The following is a 20,973-nucleotide window of genomic DNA, read 5'->3' as shown; positions in this document are numbered from 1 at the left end:
ATATTCTGGCCTCGTGATCAGTGCATCATTTAACAAGATGGCCAGTTCTACTATAAGAATACTGCAAAGAGGCTCAACTGTGGAGTAAAGAGACAGACAGACGGACGGACGGACGGACAGACAGACAGACAGACAGACAGACAGACAGACGCACAGACGGACGGACGGACGGACGGACGGACGGACGGACGCACGGACGCACAGACGGACAGACGGACGGACGGACGGACAGACAGAGACTCCAGACACTAAACCCTTAATCAGAATCAACCGCCCTCATCACTTCAAATGTAATATCACCTCTGTCCCCAAGTCTGCTCTCAATATGAAAAACAGATGGGCTCTCAAAGACCCCCTTGAGTCTCCCAGCCAATCAAGACTTGGGGAGGAAAGTGCCAGAAGGATCCCCCAAAACTTACTAGGGGTACGGGGAGCAATCAGGGACACACAGAGCTATCAGCACCTCAATCTGATTTACTGCAGATTAGTCCTGGCAGGCCCCTGGCTTCTAACCACGGGAGTGGGGTGGGTTGAGGGTTGGTATTGTGTCCACAAATCAAGCACAAATTACCTTTTGGGCCAAGAAACTTTCGGAGAGAGTGTAGGATGACTCAGCTGGAATCCAATATAGTGCTTCAATCATCTGAAACCTGTCAGAGGGTTTAAAGGTTTAGAGTTGTCTTCTCTATCTAATCACGAGTTCCTGTGGTGGTGATGGGGGTGGCGGTTACTCCTGTGGAGGTTACTCCTGTGGTGGTTACTCCTGTGGTGGTTACTCCTGTGGAGGTTACTCCTGTAGTGGTTACTCCTGTGGGGGTTACTCCTGTACTGGTTACTCCTGTGGGGGTTACTCCTATGGTGGTTACTCCTGTGGCGGTGATGGGGGTGGTGGTTAATACTGTAGTGGTTACTCCTGCGGGTTACTCCTGTAGTGGTTACTCCTGCAGTGGTTACTCCTGTGGTGGTTACTCCTGTGGAGGTTACCCCTGTGGTGGTGATGGGGGTGGTGGTTACTCCTGTGGTGGTTACTCCTGTGGCGTTTACTCCTGTGGTGGTTACTCCTGTGGAGGTTACTCCTGTGGGGGTTACTCCTGTAGTGGTTACTCCTGTGGTGGTTACTCCTGTGGGTTACTCCTGTGGTGGTTACTCCTGTGGTGGTTACTCCTGTGGTGGTTAATACTGTGGTGGTTACTCCTGTAGTGGTTACTCCTGTGGTGGTTACTCCTGTGGTGGTTACTCCTGTGGAGGTTACTCCTGTAGTGGTTACTCCTGTGGGGGTTACTCCTGTAGTGGTTACTCCTGTGGGGGTTACTCCTATGGTGGTTACTCCTGTGGCGGTGATGGGGGTGGTGGTTAATACTGTAGTGGTTACTCCTGCGGGTTACTCCTGTAGTGGTTACTCCTGCAGTGGTTACTCCTGTGGTGGTTACTCCTGTGGAGGTTACCCCTGTGGTGGTGATGGGGGTGGTGGTTACTCCTGTGGTGGTTACTCCTGTGGCGTTTACTCCTGTGGTGGTTACTCCTGTGGAGGTTACTCCTGTGGGGGTTACTCCTGTAGTGGTTACTCCTGTGGTGGTTACTCCTGTGGGTTACTCCTGTGGTGGTTACTCCTGTGGTGGTTACTCCTGTGGTGGTTAATACTGTGGTGGTTACTCCTGTAGTGGTTACTCCTGTGGTGGTTACTCCTGTAGTGGTTACTCCTGTGGTGGTTACTCCTGTAGTGGTTACTCCTATGGTGGTTACTCCTGTAGTGGTTACTCCTGTAGTGGTTACTCCTGTGGTGGTTACTCCTGTAGTGGTTACTCCTGTAGTGGTTACTCCTATGGTGGTTACTCCTGTAGTGGTTACTCCTGTAGTGGTTACTCCTATGGTGGTTACTCCTGTAGTGGTTACTCCTGTGGTGGTTACTCCTGTGGTGGTTACTCCTGTAGTGGTTACTCCTGTGGGGGTTACTCCTGTAGTGGTTACTCCTGTGGGGGTTACTCCTATGGTGGTTACTCCTGTAGTGGTTACTCCTGTGGTGGTTACTCCTGTGGTGGTTACTCCTGCAGTGGTTACTCCTGTGGTGGTTACTCCTGTAGTGGTTACTCCTGTGGAGGTTACTCCTGTGGGGGTTACTCCTGTAGTGGTTACTCCTGTGGAGGTTACTCCTGTGGGGGTTACTCCTGTAGTGGTTACTCCTGTGGTGGTTACTCCTGTGGTGGTTACTCCTGCAGTGGTTACTCCTGTGGTGGTTACTCCTGTAGTGGTTACTCCTGTGGAGGTTACTCCTGTGGGGGTTACTCCTGTAGTGGTTACTCCTGTGGAGGTTACTCCTGTGGGGGTTACTCCTGTAGTGGTTACTCCTGTGGTGGTTACTCCTGTGGGGGTTACTCCTGTAGTGGTTACTCCTGTGGGGATTACTCCTGTAGTGGTTACTCCTGTAGTGGTTACTCCTGTGGTGGTTACCCCTGTAGTGGTTACTCCTGTAGTGGTTACTCCTATGGTGGTTACTCCTGTAGTGGTTACTCCTGTGGTGGTTACTCCTGTGGGTTACTCCTGTAGTGGTTACTCCTGTGGTGGTTACTCCTGTAGTGGTTACTCCTGTGGTGGTTACTCCTGTAGTGGTTACTCCTGTAGTGGTTACTCCTATGGTGGTTACTCCTGTAGTGGTTACTCCTATGGTGGTTACTCCTGTAGTGGTTACTCCTGTGGTGGTTACTCCTGTAGTGGTTACTCCTGTGGTGGTTACTCCTATGGTGGTTACTCCTGTAGTGGTTACTCCTGTAGTGGTTACTCCTATGGTGGTTACTCCTGTAGTGGTTACTCCTGTAGTGGTTACTCCTGTAGTGGTTACTCCTGTAGTGGTTACTCCTGTAGTGGTTACTCCTGTAGTGGTTATTGGGAGGGCAGTTATTGATCAGGTGGTGATTTGGGGGAACATTTATTGATGGGATGGTGGTTGGGGTGGTATTAATACTAGTCTTTTTTTAAGATGTGGAGTGGGGTTATGGCTTGAGAACTGGTTGACCGTAGGTCCCGCTGACAGTAAAACATCCATTCTATCAGAGGTCTTTTAGTGTTGTTGTGTTTGTAGAGTCATCAACATGCTGGTTGGTGGTAAATCTACTGTAGTACTGAAGAAGCGATGGCCTAGCTAGCAGAATATTTGGTACCCTTTCACCAGGTGAAAACCTGACGCCAACATAAAATCAACATTACATTTTGATGGATATCTGATTGAACACAAACAATAATTGAAATCAAAATAAACTTTCATTGATATGGGACTAAAATCTACATTAGAAAACACAACCAAACAGACTTTTTTTCTTTTTACATTGATAGAAAGTTGAAATAACAAATAAAGAGTAGACTTTGTATGTACAGGAAACTGCCAAAATAAAGCAAACACACTATTGAAAGAAGATGCTTCCACACAGGTGTTGTTCCTGAGTTAATTAAGCAATTAAAACACACTATCATGCTTAGGGTCATGTATAAAATGCTGGACAGGCCGAGTTGCCCATTATTTTGGCTACCATGGCTAGAAGAGATATCAGTGACTTTGAAAGAGGCAGGAGCTTCAGTGACTTCAGTGACTGCTTTAAGGATTAGCCCCCTCTTTTTTTTCTTCTTTTATTCGCCTAAAATGACATACCCAAATCTAACTGCCTGTAGCTCAGGCCCTGAAGCAAGGATATGCATATTCTTGGTACCATTTGAAAGGAAACACTTTGAAGTTTATGGAAATGTAAAAGGAATGTAGTAGAATGTAACACAATAGATCTGGTAAAAGATAATACAAAGAAAAAAACAACCGTTCTTTTGTATTTTTTTTTTGTACCATCATCTTTGAAATGTAAGAGAAAGGCCATAATGTATTATTCCATCCCAGGTGCAATTTAGATTTGTAATGACTGGAATAAATGGAACAGCAGCAGCGTAAAAATGGGGAGAGGGGTGGGGACAATGCAAATAGTCCGGGTAACCATTTCATTACCTGTTCAAGAGTCTTAAGGCTTGGGGGTAGAAGCTTTAAGAAGCCTTTTTGACCTAGACTTGGCTCTCCAGTACCGCTTGCCGTGCGGTAGCAGAGAGAATAGTCTATGAGTAGGGGGACTGGAGTCCTTGGCAATTTTTTGGGCCTTCCTCTGACACCGCCTGGTATAGAGGTCCAGGATGGCAGGAAGCTTGGCCCCAGTGATGTACTGAGCCATACGCACTACCCTCTGTAGTGCCTTGCGGTCAGAGGCCGAGCAGTTGCCATACCAGGCGGTGATGCAACCAGTCAAGATGCTCTTGATGGTGCAGCAGTAGAACTTTTTGAGGATCTGAGGACCCATGCCAAATCTTTTCAGTCTCCTGATGGGGAATAGGCGTTGTCATGCCCTCTTCACGACTGTCTTGGTGTGTTTGGACCATGATAGTTTAATGGTGATGTGGACACCAAGGAACTTGAAGCTCTCAACCTGCTCCACTACAGCCCCGTCAATGAGATTGGGAGCGGTCTTCCTTTTTCTGTTGTCCACAATCATATCCTTTGTCTTGATCACGTTGAGGGAGAGGTTGTTATTCTGGCACCACACTGCCAGGTCTCTGACATCCTCCCTATAGGCTGTCTCATCGTTGTCAGTGATCAGGCCTACCGCTGTTATGTCCTCGGCACTCTTAATGATGGTGTTGGAGTCGTGCACGGCCATGCTGTCAGGGGTGAACAGGGAGGAAGGGACTGAGCACTCACCCCTGAGGACCCCAGTGTTGAGGATCAGCGTGGCAGATGTGTTGTTTCCTACCCTTACCATCTGAGGGCGGCCCGTCAGGAAGTCCAGGATCCAGTTGCAGATGGAGGTGTTTAGTCCCAGGGTCCCTAATTTAGTGATGAGCTTTGAGGGCACTATGGTGTTGAGCCATAGCCACAGCTGTAGTCAATGAATAGCATTCTCATGTATGTGTTTCTTTTGTCCAGGTGGGAAAAGGCAGTGTGGACAGCAATAGAGATTGCATCATCTGTGGATCTGTTGGGGCAGTATGCAAATTGGAGTGGGTCTAGGGTTTCTGGGATAACGGTGTTGATGTGAACCATGACCCGCCTTTCAAAGCACTTCATGTTTACAGACGTGAGTGCTACGGTAGTCATTTAGGCAGGTTACCTTGGTGTTCTAGGGCACAGGGGCTATGGTGTTCTGCTTGAAACATGTTGGTATTACAGATTCGGTCAGGGACAGGTTGAAAATGTCAGTGAAGACACTTGCCAGTTGTTCAGCGCATGCTCGGTGTACACGTCCTGGTAATCTGTCTGGCCCTGCGGCCTTGTGAATGTTGACCTGTTTAAAGGTCTTACTCACATTGGGTACGGAGAGCGTGATCACACAGTCGTCCGGAACAGCTGATGCTCTCATGTATGCTTCAGCGTTACTTCGAAGCGAGCATAGAAGTTATTTAGCTCGTCTGGCAGTCTCGTTTCACTGGGCAGCTCACGGTTGTGCTTCCCTCCATAATAGTTTGCAAGCCTTGCCACATCCGGTAAGCGTCGGAGCCAGTGTAGCATGATTCAATCTTAATCCAGTATTGACGCTTTGCCTGTTTGATGGTTCGTCTGAGAGCATAGTGAGACTTCTTATAAGCGTCCGGATTAGTGTCCCGATCCTTGAAAGCGACTGCTCTACCCAGCTCTACCCTGCTCAGTGCGGATGTTGCCTGTAATCCATGGCTTCTGTTTGGGATATGTACGTACGGTCACTGTGGGGACGACGTCATCGATGCACTTGTTGATGAAGCCAGTGACTGATGTGGCGCGCTCTTCAATGCCATCGGAAGAATCCCGGAAAATATTCCAGTCTGCTAGCAAAACAGTCCTGTAGCTTAGCATCTGCGTCCTCTGACCACTTCCTTATTGAGCGAGTCACTGCTACTTCTTGCTTTAGTTTTTGCTTGTAAGCAGGAATCAGGAGGATAGAGTTATGGTCAGATTTGCCAAATGGAGGGCGAGCAAGAGCTTTGTAGGGGTCTCTGTGTGTGGAGTAAAGGTGGTCTTGAGTTTTTTTCCATATTTTTGATGTGTTTACTGTTCCATTCATTCCATTCCAGCCATTAAAATGAGCCTGTCCTCCTATATATCCTCCCACCAGCCTCCACTGAGACATTCTACTGAACTGTAGGAACTTGTAACACATGCGTTTTCCCTGCAATTGCTATAACACCTGCAGATCTGTGTATGAAACCAATAAACGTTGATTTACTTTGATCTTGGTTTGACGAACTGTGGTTGAAAACGATCAGATATGGCGACGCATATGGTTTCTATTGACGCGTTCATCTCTCCTTTTAAGTAACAGGTACTTAAACGCTAATGAAAATGTAATACAAAATGAACTGTTTTCAAGAAATGTCATTAACATATTTTAATTAAATTAAATCATTTTTTTTCAACGAGCTGAAAATGTACATCTCCAGCTTGATGTTATATACAGTCATCGAACAATGTTATTGCGATGTTGGGCAAAGGGTTCAGCACGGGAAAATGACAAAACCCAAAGCGTCTTCCAGCTGATGTGGTTCTCCTTTTACGCGTAGAGCAATAACTTTCAGAACATCATGCATAAAGATAGCTTACCTTACCTATCTACAGTGGCATCATGTGCATCTAGGTATTGAGGGCATTTGGCTTTGCATTTTCCTGAGTGTGCAAGTTTCGAAGAAGGTTAAAGCCCTCGTATCCCCCCCCCCCCCACAAGTTGACTATCTTTAATGTAGAAGCGTACAGGTTTTTTTGTGTGTCTCAGATTGAATGTGTATCGACCCTCTTCAATTGAAATACATTTTAGTGCAAAGGAAACGTACCACTGATTCAATATTGTGAGGACATTGATTGTCAGCTCCATGGCCGTAAGATTACATTCTCCCAGATCTCCTTTCAGGATGAAGGAATGGGCTGCCTGGATAATGAATGCAGTAAATATGAGCCCTTTTTTTTTTTCATGTGATCGTTAAATATTCCCTTTTTCAATGCAAAAATAAGACTCAGCTCATTCTGCATCAGCACAATGGACAAGATTTGCGTGTGTGTGTGTGTGTGTGTGTGTGTGTGTGTGTGTGTGTGTGTGTGTGTGTGTGTGTGTGTGTGTGTGTGTGTGTGTGTGTGTGTGTGCGTGTGCGTGTGTGTGTGTGTGTGTCTTGGCCACTTAAGCGTAATTGCTTTGTTATGTGATATTTGTGTTCCGACATCGTGTCACTGTTTAGCAAGTGATTTAATTTGCACTCACCCTCTCCCTGTTTTCCATACTCGGGGACAAGCGCTGGGAGGATTTCTAGAATCTATTGACATACTGTGATGGTGAATGTCAGTCATCAGTTCAAAGAAAGAGACACCTCTCTGTGAACCACTCCAGTCAAACACGTTCAAACATGTTTCTGGAATGAAAGATATAGAGTTGAACCAGTGTTTCCAAAATGGTGGACAGGGACAGGGACCCACCCGGTTGTAAACAGGGTTAGTTCATTACGCAACAAATGAACTAAAATGGACTGAAACAAGGAGGGACCCACTTTTACTTCTTCAAAAGGAAGCGCTCATTTCAGTTTTACGTCACCAAAACATTTTGACATGTTTTACACTGTACGTGCAAATGAACACGACTTTGGTTCATTTGCAGCGTGACAAGGGACTGGATCACAACTAGCTGGTCAAAGGAATATTCTCAAAACTCTTGGTGGGAAACAACGATAGCTGTCGATACTGAGGAGGAAAGGACAATGTGAACAGAATGGTTTGGTTCAGCACGACACTGAAAAAAATGCGTGTTATTTTAAAGTTTTCTTGACCTTGCCATCTGCGATTCACAGTGTCAAGGCCATGGAACAATTCTCTCAATTGTTATACAGCGCTGGTAGCCCCGCAGAGGGGCGGGTCGTGTTAAGGAGTGACTGGAGTGATGAAACATTTCATGTAAATGCAGTTTGAGACGAGATTGACCTGTTCGCCAATGATGAAGGCGCATCGTTCATTCCGAATGGGAATGCATCGAACTGGAAGAAACCCTTCTGATGGATGGGCCAGCCAGAGCAGAACGCCTTCACAGAAGTCAGAAGTCCTCATATTTAATCATCCCTCAGACCTCTGCAGATGTAAATGTATTTAAGATAAAGCTTTCTGCATAAGGGTGCAGCGAAGGTGGCTTGGTGAACTACTCTTACTTGTTGAATAACCTCCCAGAGCTAATGTAAATTAGTCAATAAGGTGAAACCTGGTTGGCCACTGTTGGAGAAAAAAAATAGCAAGCATAAAAAGTACTGTTGCTATGGGAACTCAGAACTGCTTCTGTATGAAGGAGTGGAGTTGGAAAAACAGACCTGTTGCAGACTTCCTGATTGTTCTTTTAGGTTGACACTTTGGAAAGAGAATAATATCGATTCTAAGCCATTTGTCTATTGTTTTTCTAACCGTTTTAGCAGCTTGGTCAGACTTCAGTCAGACTGCATGGCTATGGCTAAGAGGGCTAATCAGAGCTACATTGTGTCTGTGATTGGACAGAGAGACAGAAAGAGAGAGAGGGGAGAGCGAGAGGGAGGGAGAGAGACGTAGAGCGAGAGGGAAGGAGAGAGAGAGAGGGGGGGACAGAGAAGGAAAGAGAGAGAGAGAGAGAGAGAGAGAGAAATAGATGATTTAGCCTGCTGCTGATGTGTTGATGTCTGTGTTTGTCACCCTTTGAGTAATGATCTCCTCCAGCACCCCATTCGGCAGCGTTAACAGCCTTAATCAAGTTAACCTCTGCCCAGACAGCACCATTGATGGTGTTCGCACTCTGTCTGCATATCCATCCCACCTTCTCACTCCTCCTCCAAACCCTCCTCCCTCCATCCCGGCTTCCTCTCTCTGCCACATTCTCTATTTTCCCCTCTCCCTTTCATTTATTCTTTCTCCCTTTCTGTGCTACCTCAATTTTTGTCTGTCTTTCACAGCATTATCTTGTACTTCTCTACTTCTCTCTTCATATCCTGTACTTCTCTCTTCATATCCTGTACTTCTCTCTTCATATCCTGTACTTCTCTCTTCATATCCTGTACTTCTCTCTTCATATCCTCTACTTCTCTCTTCATATCCACAACTTCTCTCTTCATATCCTGTACGTTTTTCTTAATTTCCTCTACTTCTCTCTTCATATCCTGTACTTCTCTCTTCGTATCCTGTACTTCTCTCTTCATATCCTGTACTTCTCTCTTCATATCCTTTACTTCTCTCTTCATATCCTGTACTTCTCTCTTCATATCCTGTACTTCTCTCTTCATATCCTGTACTTCTCTCTTCATATCCTGTACTTCTCTCTTCATATCCTGTACTTCTCTCTTCATATCCTCTACTTCTCTCTTCATATCCACAACTTCTCTCTTCATATCCTGTACGTTTTTCTTAATTTCCTCTACTTCTCTCTTCATATCCTGTACTTCTCTCTTCGTATCCTGTACTTCTCTCTTCATATCCTGTACTTCTCTCTTCATATCCTTTACTTCTCTCTTCATATCCTGTACTTCTCTCTTCATATCCTGTACTTCTCTCTTCATATCCTGTACAGTGATCCCTCGCCACTTCGCGGTTCACTTATCGCGGATTCGCTATTTTGCGGATTTTCATAATGCATTTTTTTTTTTTTTTGGTGCATTGTGCTCTGCATTCTGATTCGCTAAAAACTCACTCCCGCTTCTTGTATCAAAACATGCTACGAATTGTGCTATCATTTTGTCGTCTCGTGCAGTTATGTGTACGTACATAAAACAGCTTGGCAAATTTACATTAAGTTGGCTTGGTCGCTTAGCAACCATGGTGAGAATGGCCACTGAACTTAAGCGAGTAGCTGAGGAATGGGACCCTTTGATGAGCCGTTCATTACAGTTCTCCAACGTAATCGATGGTGGCATGTCGGTGTACAAGGATCTTTTTGCAAAGAAGAAAAAAGAGCGACAACAGCTGCCTATCACTATGTTCTTCTCCCGAACAAACACACCTGCACCGCGGGCTTCAGAAGAAGAGAACACTGCAGAGCGCAGTCAGGATGCAGCGGCCCAGTCTGAAGAGCAGTGAAACGGCCTACACGTGAGTCACTGTATTTGTATACATGTAATAGTTGCTAATTGTAAAAAAAAAAAAAAGTTTTCTATTTCGCGGATTTCACTTATCGCGGGTCATTTTCGGAACGTAACCCCCGCGATAAACGAGGGATTACTGTACTTCTCTCTTCATATCCACAACTTCTCTCTTCATATCCTGTACTTTTTTCTTAATTTCCTGTACTTCTCTCTTCGTATCCTGTACTTCTCTCTTCATATCCTGTACTTCTCTCTTCATATCCTTTACTTCTCTCTTCATATCCTGTACTTCTCTCTTCATATCCTGTACTTCTCTCTTCATATCCTCTACTTCTCTCTTCATATCCTCTACTTCTCTCTTCATATCCACAACTTCTCTCTTCATATCCTGTACTTTTTTCTTAATTTCTTCTACTTTTTTCTTAATTTCCTCTACTTCTCTCTTCATATCCTGTACTTCTCTCTTCATATCCTCTACTTCTATCTTCATATCCTCTACTTCTCTCTTCATATCCTCTACTTCTCTCTTCATATCCTGTACTTCTCTCTTCATATCCTCTACTTCTCTCTTCATATCCTTTACTTCTCTCTTCATATCCTCTACTTCTCTCTCTGGCTCTCTTGAGTTATGGTTGTAATAATGGGATCCAGTCCAGATGGGTTCTGCCGCATTAAGCCGAGCCCATATGGTGGCTTGCCTCGTGAACATACTTGATGGAGGTCTCTTTCGGTATCACTCATAAAAGCTCCATAGGGTGTTTATCACTCATAAAACCTCCATAGGGTGTTTTGGCATTCGATGTATAATGAACTTTGGCAAACGAATCAGAAGCTGATTGATTGTATTTCCTCGTCAGGTTACTCAAACTCAAGGTTAGAGTAGAGGTGTAGGTATGCAATAAGTGCTACGAACAAGTTTACATTTTTTGGGTGTGTGTGACCCTATTTGAGTAAAATGGTCCACTGTGAATTTCAATTGGAAATCAAAATAAGATTATTCTTGTGCAGCGAGGATGGGAGTTTAAATTCGGTCAGTCCAAAAAAACAATGTTATGTGAAATTCAAGAAATTAAATTGAATATCCAACAGTTAGTTTCTTGTTAGTAGAGAAAACGTCCTATTAACGTTTACTGTATAAAACGTCTTCACATGGGGCCCCATTTACTAAGGGCATTGTCCTATTAACGTCTACTGTATAAAACGTCTACTGTATAAAACATTTACTAAGGGCATTGTCCTATTTCTTCAAATAACAAGTAAAAGACCTCCATCAAGTCTGTTTGTTTTTTACACTGCTGCTACTCGCTGTTTATTATCTATGCATAGTCACTTTACAAATGGCCTTTACTAACCTGTTCCCCCGCACATTGACTCTGTACCGGTACCCTCTGTATATAACCTCCACATTGACTCTGTACAGGTACCCCCTGTATATAGCCTCCACATTGACTCAGTACTGGTACCCTCTGTATATAACCTCCACATTGACTCTGTACCGGTACACCCTGTATATAACCTCCACATTGACTCTGTACCGGTACACCCTGTATATAGCCTCCACATTGACTCTGTACCGGTACCCCCTGTATATAGCCTCCACATTGACTCTGTACCGGTACACCCTGTATATAACCTCCACATTGACTCTGTACTGGTACCCCCTGTATATAACCTCCACATTGACTCTGTACCGGTACCCCCTGTATATAGCCTCCACATTGACTCTGTACCGGTACCCCCTGTATATAGCCTCCACATTGACTCTGTACCGGTACACCCTGTATATAACCTCCACATTGACTCTGTACAGGTACCCCCTGTATATAACCTCCACATTTACTCTGTACCGGTACCCCCTGTATATAGCCTCCACATTGACTCTGTACCGGTACCCCCTGTATATAGCCTCCACATTGACTCTGTACCGGTACCCCCTGTATAAAACCTCCACATTGACTCTGTACCGGTACCCCCTGTATAAAACCTCCACATTGACTCTGTACCGGTACCCCCTGTATATAGCCTCCACATTGACTCTGTACCGGTACCCCCTGTATATAGCCTCCACATTGACTCTGTACCGGTACACCCTGTATATAGCCTCCACATTGACTCTGTACCAGTACCCCCTGTATATAACCTCCACATTGACTCTGTACTGGTACCCTCTGTATATAGCCTCCACATTGACTCTGTACCGGTACCCCCTGTATATAACCTCCCCATTGACTCTGTACCGGTACCCCCTGTATATAACCTCCACATTGACTCTGTACTGGTACCCTCTGTATATAACCTCCACATTGACTCGGTACCGGTACCCCCTGTATATAGCCTCCACATTGACTCGGTACCGGTACCCTCTGTATATAACCTCCACATTGACTCAGTACCGGTACCCTTCATCAGACCAGAGAATCTTGTTTGTCATGGTCTGAGAGTCTTTAGGTGTCTCTTGGCAAACTCCAAGCGGTCTTTCATGTGCCTTTTATTTAAGAGTTGCCTCCTTCTGGCCACTCTACAACAAATACCTCCATGACCAAGGCCCTTTTCCCTCGATTGCTCAGTTTGGCCGGGCGGCCAGCTCTAGGAAGAGTCTTATTGGTTCCAAACTTCTTCCATTTAAGAATGATGGAGGCCACAGTGTTTTTGGAGACCTTCAATGCTGCAGACATCTTTCCATACCATTCCCCAGATCTGTTCCTCGACACAATCCTGTCTCGGAGCTCTATGGAAAATTCCTTCAACCTCATGGCTTGGTTTTTAGCTCTGACATGCACTGTCACTGTGGGACCTTATTTAAATAGACAGGTGTGTGCCTTTCCAAAACAATTGTGTGCCTTTCTAATCAACTGAATTTCCACAGGTGGAATCCAATCAAGTTGTAGAAACATCTCAAGGATGATAAATGGAAACAGGATACATCTGAGCTCAATTTCAAGTCTCATAGCAAAAGGTCTGAATAATTATGTAAATAAAATACAAATTATCTTGGACCTGATATGCAAAAAGTCCCAAATGCAATGTCCCAAGAAGGAAGTGTCCCTACCTAAATAATGCAAAAGGTACATTTTGAACTGAATAAATGAGGAGTGAGAATGCAGGAGACAGTCAACTGATAAAACATGCAGCAGACCATTTGTGGTGCTGAAACACCGCGAGCACATCGCAATTGTCACGAATACCACCGAAGGTGGCTTCTCTTCCTGTTCGAGTGGCGCTCGGCGGTCGTCGTCACCGGTCTACTAGCTGCCACCGATCCCTTTTTCCTTTTCGTTTGTTTTTGTCTCATTGTTTTGACCTGTTCCTGGTTGGGGTTTTGGGAGGGGTGTTATTTAAGTTTGTTTAGCCCGCTGCTGTTTGTGCGGGCTTGTTGTTATTTTGACGTATGTGGTGTTTGTGTTCTGTTGGGTTTTCGCTGTCCGGGTTTTTTGGTAACTATGGTTTTGGGTTTGTAGCACCTGTGTTTTGGGCTTCACCCATGTTTGTAACTGGTTACTTGACGAAAGGACATTAAAACGTTTTTCCCGTCCACCTTCTGCTCTTTGCGTCTGACTCCACACCCATCACTCTCCAGACGTTACAGCATTCAATAGGAGGTGAACAGCGCCTGGTGCTGAAATTATAGCTAACTTGTTATGCAAGTGGTGCCCAGCAACAGATGGAGAAGAAACCACACCAGTCGAGTAATTCAATTCGACAATAATCTTCATTTTAATTTGACTTTACAAACAACAAGAGGGCTTAATTGGACTCTATTTCTTCCTCGAGCGAAGGCCTTTATTAAATAACTTAACTGGCTGAGGTAGGCTATGTGGCTTCACAGCATCTTTCACAAAGAAAAAAATAAATAAATCTCCCAATAGAAGGGGAATTCTTTTTTGTATTAGGCCTACATACATTTGCAACTGGCCAAAAAAGGTAACATCCTACGTAAAAAAACACCAAAAACATTCTGAAAAAAAGAAACAGACAGATACCCTCTGAGTCTGACTGTCTGTATCGGAAAAGCCTGCTCCTGTAACGACCAAACAAACCAGAAAATACCGTCAGCTTCAGTACCGGTACCCTCTGAGTCTGACTGTCTGATTCGGAAAAGCCTGCTCCTGTAACGACCAAACAAACCAGAAAATACCGTCAGCTTCAGTACCGGTACCCTCTGAGTCTGACTGTCTGTATCGGAAAAGCCTGCTCCTGTAACGACCAAACAAACCAGAAAATATCGTCAGCTTCAGTACCGGTACCCTCTGAGTCTGACTGTCTGATTCGGAAAAGCCTGCTCCTGTAACGACCAAACAAACCAGAAAATACCGTTAGCTTCAGTACCGGTACCCTCTGAGTCTGACTGTCTGATTCGGAAAAGCCTGCTCCTGTAACGACCAAACAAACAGAAAATACCGTCAGCTTCAGTACCGGTACCCTCTGAGTCTGACTGTCTGTATCGGAAAAGCCTGCTCCTGTAACGACCAAACAAACCGAAAATACCGTCAGCTTCAGTACCGGTACCCTCTGAGTCTGACTGTCTGATTCGGAAAAGCCTGCTCCTGTAACGACCAAACAAACCAGAAAATACCGTCAGCTTCAGTACCGGTACCCTCTGAGTCTGACTGTCTGATTCGGAAAAGCCTGCTCCTGTAACGACCAAACAAACCAGAAAATACCGTCAGCTTCAGTACCGGTACCCTCTGAGTCTGACTGTCTGATTCGGAAAAGCCTGCTCCTGTAACGACCAAACAAACAGAAAATACCGTCAGCTTCAGTACCGGTACCCTCTGAGTCTGACTGTCTGTATCGGAAAAGCCTGCTCCTGTAACGACCAAACAAACCGAAAATACCGTCAGCTTCAGTACCGGTACCCTCTGAGTCTGACTGTCTGTATCGGAAAAGCCTGCTCCTGTAACGACCAAACAAAACAGAAAATACAGTCAGCTTCAGTACCGGTACCCTCTGAGTCTGACTGTCTGTATCGGAAAAGCCTGCTCCTGTAACGACCAAACAAAACAGAAAATACCGTCAGCTTCAGTACCGGTACCCTCTGAGTCTGACTGTCTGTATCGGAAAAGCCTGCTCCTGTAACGACCAAACAAACCAGAAAATACCGTCAGCTTCAGTACCGGTACCCTCTGAGTCTTGATTGACTTGTGTGAAAGTCCGTTCCTGTCGTGAGTCTTGATTGACTTGTGTGAAAGTCCGTTCCTGTCGTGAGTCTTGATTGACTTGTGTGAAAGTCCGTTCCTGACGTGAGTCTTGATTGACTTATGTGAAAGGCGGTTCCTGTCGTGAGTCTTGATTGCGTCCATAGAGGAAAAGGAGGACTCGCAGGTGTAAGTCGATGCGAACATTGTTAGCACATAAAATGCAAGTTTCTTTATTGCGCTGTATTCCTCTGACCATGCCACCCAAAACACACACAAGGACTCGGCACTCCTGAGTGCATACCTGATTTGGCTCGATGTCTGGAAATGAATCAGCTCAGTTTGAACTGCGGCCTCATCCAGCGAGGGTATCGTTTTCTTAGCAAGGGAGGAGAATTCTCCACCTGGGCGGACTGTGAGAGGATCACATACAAAAGCAATGATATCCTTGGGCATAATGTAGTCGTCAAATGTTGTCAGCTGCTTGATGAAGTCTTCCATCACCTGTGTGACAACGCTGCGGCCTGGTTTCCTCTTCCTGTCGTTTCTTCATCGTGCTGAAGTGTAGCAGCCTTCCAGATGACAAGTCCAAATCCAACAACTCAAGCTTCCTAGTAAAGTCCTCAAATTTTTCCAACATGTTCACAACCGTTCCTTGTAACTGCAGATTTAACCCGTTTAAGTAACAGAATATGTCAGCCAAAAAAACAAAACATTAGAGAGCGATTCGTCCATTTCCAGAATACGAAGGTGGTCAGCTGCTGCCCTCATTTAGATTTTTCGGAGAAAATCCACAACCTGGTCATGCAGCTGACAGAATGGCTCTGGAGCTTTTCCTTTACTCAGCCAGCGCACGTTGTTGTACAGCAAGAAATCATCCTCTGATTCTGTCACAAGCTCGCGGAAAAGACGGTGTTGGGTGCTTGATGTCCCCCTGGGTGCTTGATGTCCCCCTGACATTACTTTATCTATCACATCTTTTAGCTCACCGTTTAGTCTGGCACACAGCACACTCTGATGGAATTCCTTCAACCTGCTGACCAGGCCCCTGTGTCTACCCACCATAGCAGGAGCCCTGTTGGTGACCACAAAGTTGACTTTTCTTCAAATGACAAGCCATGCTGCGTAAATAATTCTTCCAGCTTTGTGAATAGGATGTCCCCGGTGGTGTGTCCTTTTTAGGGGAATCAGTGCCAGTAGCTCTTCTTATTAAAAAGTAATTTTCATGAAAATAACAGACATACACACACACACACAACTGTGCTACATCGGTGTTGTCAGTACTCTCGTCAATAGCCTGACTGAGCCCCTCCGGAACAATCCTATGCACATCATTCACCAGTGCAAGGACATGGCGGCCGGCTGTTGACACAAACAGGGGCACCTGTTTGACAGACACAATTAATCTATCCATAGACTTGTCAGTAGCCAATTCCTCCAAAACTGTCACCGTGCACTTTTTAAATACCTCCGCAGTCTGTGAAGGGAATGTTGTGTTTGGTTAGAACTCAGGACGCTTTTAGGGAGGCACTTGTTGTTGGGTCACAAAGGAGTATTCTACTGCCGTGTGTTTAGCTTGTAGTTAATGCTTCAATTTTTCTGCGTTGGGCCTCTGTCTGGGGCGGGAAGGCCTCTGTCTGGGGCGGGAAGGCCTCTGTCTGGGACGGGAAGGCCACTTTGAAAGTATCACGCTTAGATTCATTATGCCGTCTGAGATTGAATTCTTTGCAAACAGCGACATTTTCATTACAAAGAAAACACACTGGCTTGGCCTTGGAGAAAGATGGTAAGATGAACAAAAATCTCTCTGGCCATTCTTCCTTGAAACTTCGATTTTCATTATCCACCTTTCTTTTGCTATCATTGTTCGGAACGAATGTTGACATTAAAAAAAGTAATGCTACATAGACCTGTTTTTCACCACCAATCAACGCACAGAGAAATAGACAAAAAAATATATAATTGAGTAGAGACATTGGTGATTTTATGAGCTTAATTAATCAGATTGAAATTATTATGTTATTGTCACTGAATGTATTATGTACTAATCAAATGTGTTAAAAATGTTGTTCAATTTGTAGTGTAGACCTATTAATTGTGCTATTATTATATGCTAATTATGTTCTGGTCTGCCAACTATTAGCTCAGAAAAAAATTGTCCCGAGGTCAAACCTAGTTGACGAACCCTAGCATAGAGTCTTCTTTTTTTCAGCAGGAGCCATTGCTTTCCAACCTGTGTTTTCCCTCAATTGTATTTTAAAAATTGCTAAAGGCCTGTTTTGTCTGCATGCTGTTTTTTCACTGACAGATTTGCCGCACGTTCCCGACTGTAGGCTATTCTTTGTTATTGGCCTACAATCCACAACTAGGCTATATTTTTTAAAGAAGCTGTTGATCCTCTGTAGCTAAATTATAGGTCTTCTCATGGTGTGGTAGGCTATTCTGAATGATTTAATTTATTTCTGAACAGACAGCAGTAATTATATAACTTTGGAAAATGTATTTACATTGATCAGGGGTGTTGCAGTTCCTTCAGAACCCTTTGCATGATTCTATAAGAAAATAAATGATAAATTGCAACGCTGGAGAGATGAGAGTTTCAGGCTCATGTCCATCAGAGCAGAGAGGGAGCGATATCATAGAAAGTGAATCTCATTCTAGTTATGTGAGAAATACTGGCGTGTTTCTCACACAACCAAGGCCATGCGTTGGTCTCAAACGTAGGTTACAATGTTGCACAAACCATAAACCCGGACCGGCCCACCCCGAATCAACTCTTAGAATATTAGTCCCGTGCTGAAATATATATATTTTTTTTAAATAACATTTATTTCACCTTTATATAACCAGGTAGGCAAGTTGAGAACAACTCGAATTAACTTTGATCGCTTTTGTTAGAATTTTTAAATAGCAAAAAGTTCACCTTATCCGTGCCAAATAGGTTCCAAAATAAAGAAGTTAAAAACAGAGAGATGCCTGATCCTGTTCCGGCAGGATACGCCTCGAATTAAGCACTGGTAATCCTAATTTCCACAGACAAAGAACAGGACAAAGCTAAAAGTCCTAGGTCTCTCAATACTGTATGTCATGACCAAGCAAGCTAAAGATAGCTAGCTAGCTAGCTCACTTGCTGATGCCTAATGTTGTTAGCTCAGATAATTTACATGGCTAGCTAGCTAGCTAGTCACCACTACACATAGTGACATTGATGTGCTAGCCATAACAGCTATCATCATCAGGTGATGGTTGGCCATGTCGCTAGCTAACTAGCTAACTTTGCTACAAGGATAGCTTACTAATGTTAGCACGGTAGACAGTTAGGCTAATGCTAACTTACGTAAGTTAGACTATTAGATAGCAAGCAAGCAATTCATCTAGGAGCAAAGTTGCTCAGCCCGAAAGTGGTAGGCCACACAAGCTCACAGAGCTGAAGCGCGTAGCACGTAAAAATCCTCTGTCCCGGGTTGCAACATTCACTACCGAGTTCAAAACTGCCTCCTGAAGCAACGTCAGCACAATAACTGTTTGTCGGGAGCTTCATGAAATGGGTTTCCATGGCCGAGCAGCCGCACACAAGCCTAAGATCACCATGCGCAATGCCAAATGTCGGCTGGAGTTGAGTAAATCTTGCTGCCATTGGACTCTGGAGCAGTGGAAACGCGTTCTCTGGAGTGATGAATCATGCTTCATCATCTGGCAGTCTGACGGATTAATCTGGGTTTGACGGATGCCATGAAAACGCTTCCTGCCCCAATGCATAGTGCCAACTGTAACTTTGGTGGAAGCGGAAGAATGGTCTGGGGCTGTTTTACATGGTTTGGGCTAGAACCCTTAGTTCCAGTGAAGGGAAATCTTAAAGCTACAGCATACAATGACATTCTAGACGATTCTGTAATTCCAACCTTGTGGCAACAGTTTGGGGAAGGCCCTTTCCTGTTTCAGCATGACAAGGCCCCCGTGCACAACGAGAGGTTCATATTGAAATGATTTGTCGACATCGGTGTGGAAGAACTTGACTGGCCTGTAGAGAGCCCTGACCTCAACCCCATCGAACACCTTTGGGATGAATTGAAACGCCGACTGCGAGTCAGACCTAATCGCTCAACATCAGTGCTCGACCTCACTAATGCTCTAGTGGCTGAATGGAAGCAAGTCCCCACAGCAATGTTCCAACATCTAGTGGAAAGCTGTCCCAGAAGAGTGGAGACTGTTATAGCAGCAAAGGGGGGATCAACTCCACATTAATGCCCAAGATTTTGAAATTAGATGTTTGACGAGCAGGTGTCCACATACTTTTGCCATGTAGTGTATCTGATGCCGTCTGGTCAGAAAGAGTATGACATTGTTGCCGCCCTTAGCTTTGAATGCAAGGGAATCCACCAAGTATTTGACCTCCCTTGATAAACAGGTCAGCTGTGAAGGGTCCTGGCGCACCAACAAAAAGTATCAAGGGAAGCCAGTTTAGATTTGGCTTCAGACCAATCACAGCACCCCAAAGCCAAATGTCATTATCGACAGAAAAAAAACGATATAGTTATATGTTTTTTGTGGACTATATGTCAAGTACACATGAAACAAAATGTGTGATTGAATTTATTCTGCCACTGTGTCTTATTGTCTCAGTCGTAGGTCTATATATCAGGGTGTCAAGGCAACTAACAGGTTATACAGTAAACAATGCAATTATCACAACACGTATGTTCTAATATGGCCATTTCCGGTGTTTTTAGTCACACACCGCTACTGGGACCCGCTCTGACTCTCTGTCAGTCACTCAGTCAGAACAGAAATTCATGGATCATAAAAAAATGGAAAGTTGGTGCCAAGAAAAGTTAGAGACCAAAAGAAAGACTCTTCAGGCCGACAATGTCTGAAAAAATTTGCTACAACTTCTGGTTCTGCTAGTCCGAGTGCTGCAGAGCACAGAGGTGCAAGAGACAATCTACTAGACATTTATAGTGCTTTTTATTAAACACAAGTCATCATGTAATTTGGGCTCCCGAGTGGCGCAGCAGTCTAAGGCAGTGTATCGCAGTGCTAGAGGTGTCACTACAGACCCTGTTTTGATTCCAGGCTGTATCACAACCGGCCGTGATTGGGAGTCCCATAGGGCGGTGCACAATTGGCCCTGTGTCGTTAAGGTTTGGCCATCATTTTAAATAAGAATTTGTTTTTATTTGCATAGCCTATAAAGCTTAAATTAATAAAATATTGAATAAATGCTAAATAATCCTAAAAATCTGTTAAAGGTGAAGTTCGGAGCTGTCTGTGTATTTTAATGGTTTTATCAATGTTTAGGCTATTTGCTTCACTTCTAAATCTCAGTGTCTCTTCAGCCAGCGAAGCAACTACGGTTTTTGAACAGGAAGAGCTGAGTATCTGCCCCCTCATTGGCTAGAGTACTTGGTCCCATCTGATCTCACCTCCTCCCGCCTGCCTTCCATCTTTGAGGACATGTATTTCCATTGTTAGAGCGGTCACACGACTTGTCAATATAATAAATATCATTTGACTGCAGTGACTAGGGACTCTGGTGTCAGATTACATTACATAATCACTGCCATTGTATGCTAGAAAGTCCCGCATAAAATGTAATTTGCTCATCAATGCAAGCTTCAAACGAAGCACAACACTGGAAATCTGTTCGCATCCACAGAAACTAGTCCCATCGTTATATGACAAACACAGATGGTTTTATATTGAGCTTACTCATTTTTATCTGCAGCCAGTTTCGGTGAATGGGTAAACCACTGAAGAAGCCAAGCCAGTTTTGGTG

At 44.5% G+C, this 20,973-nt stretch overlaps 1 protein-coding gene across 1 annotated transcript; it reads right to left on the bottom strand.

Moving 5' to 3' along the window:
• Window positions 1-1,576: 1,576 nt before the first annotated feature.
• Window positions 1,577-15,698, bottom strand: LOC129824564 (histidine-rich glycoprotein-like). The gene is made up of 2 exons (XM_055884254.1): window positions 15,502-15,698; window positions 1,577-2,510 (listed from the first exon to the last, which is right to left on the bottom strand). The coding sequence occupies exons 1-2, from the start codon at window positions 15,696-15,698 to the stop codon at window positions 1,577-1,579; spliced, it is 1,131 nt and encodes a 376-aa protein (XP_055740229.1).
• Window positions 15,699-20,973: the final 5,275 nt, after the last annotated feature.

Source organism: Salvelinus fontinalis, chromosome 26 (assembly GCF_029448725.1).
Source record: "Salvelinus fontinalis isolate EN_2023a chromosome 26, ASM2944872v1, whole genome shotgun sequence".
NCBI classification, from domain to species: domain Eukaryota; kingdom Metazoa; phylum Chordata; class Actinopteri; order Salmoniformes; family Salmonidae; genus Salvelinus; species Salvelinus fontinalis.
The sequence above is the reverse complement of the archived record's forward strand: the minus strand, read 5'-3'. Positions and strand labels throughout refer to the sequence as shown.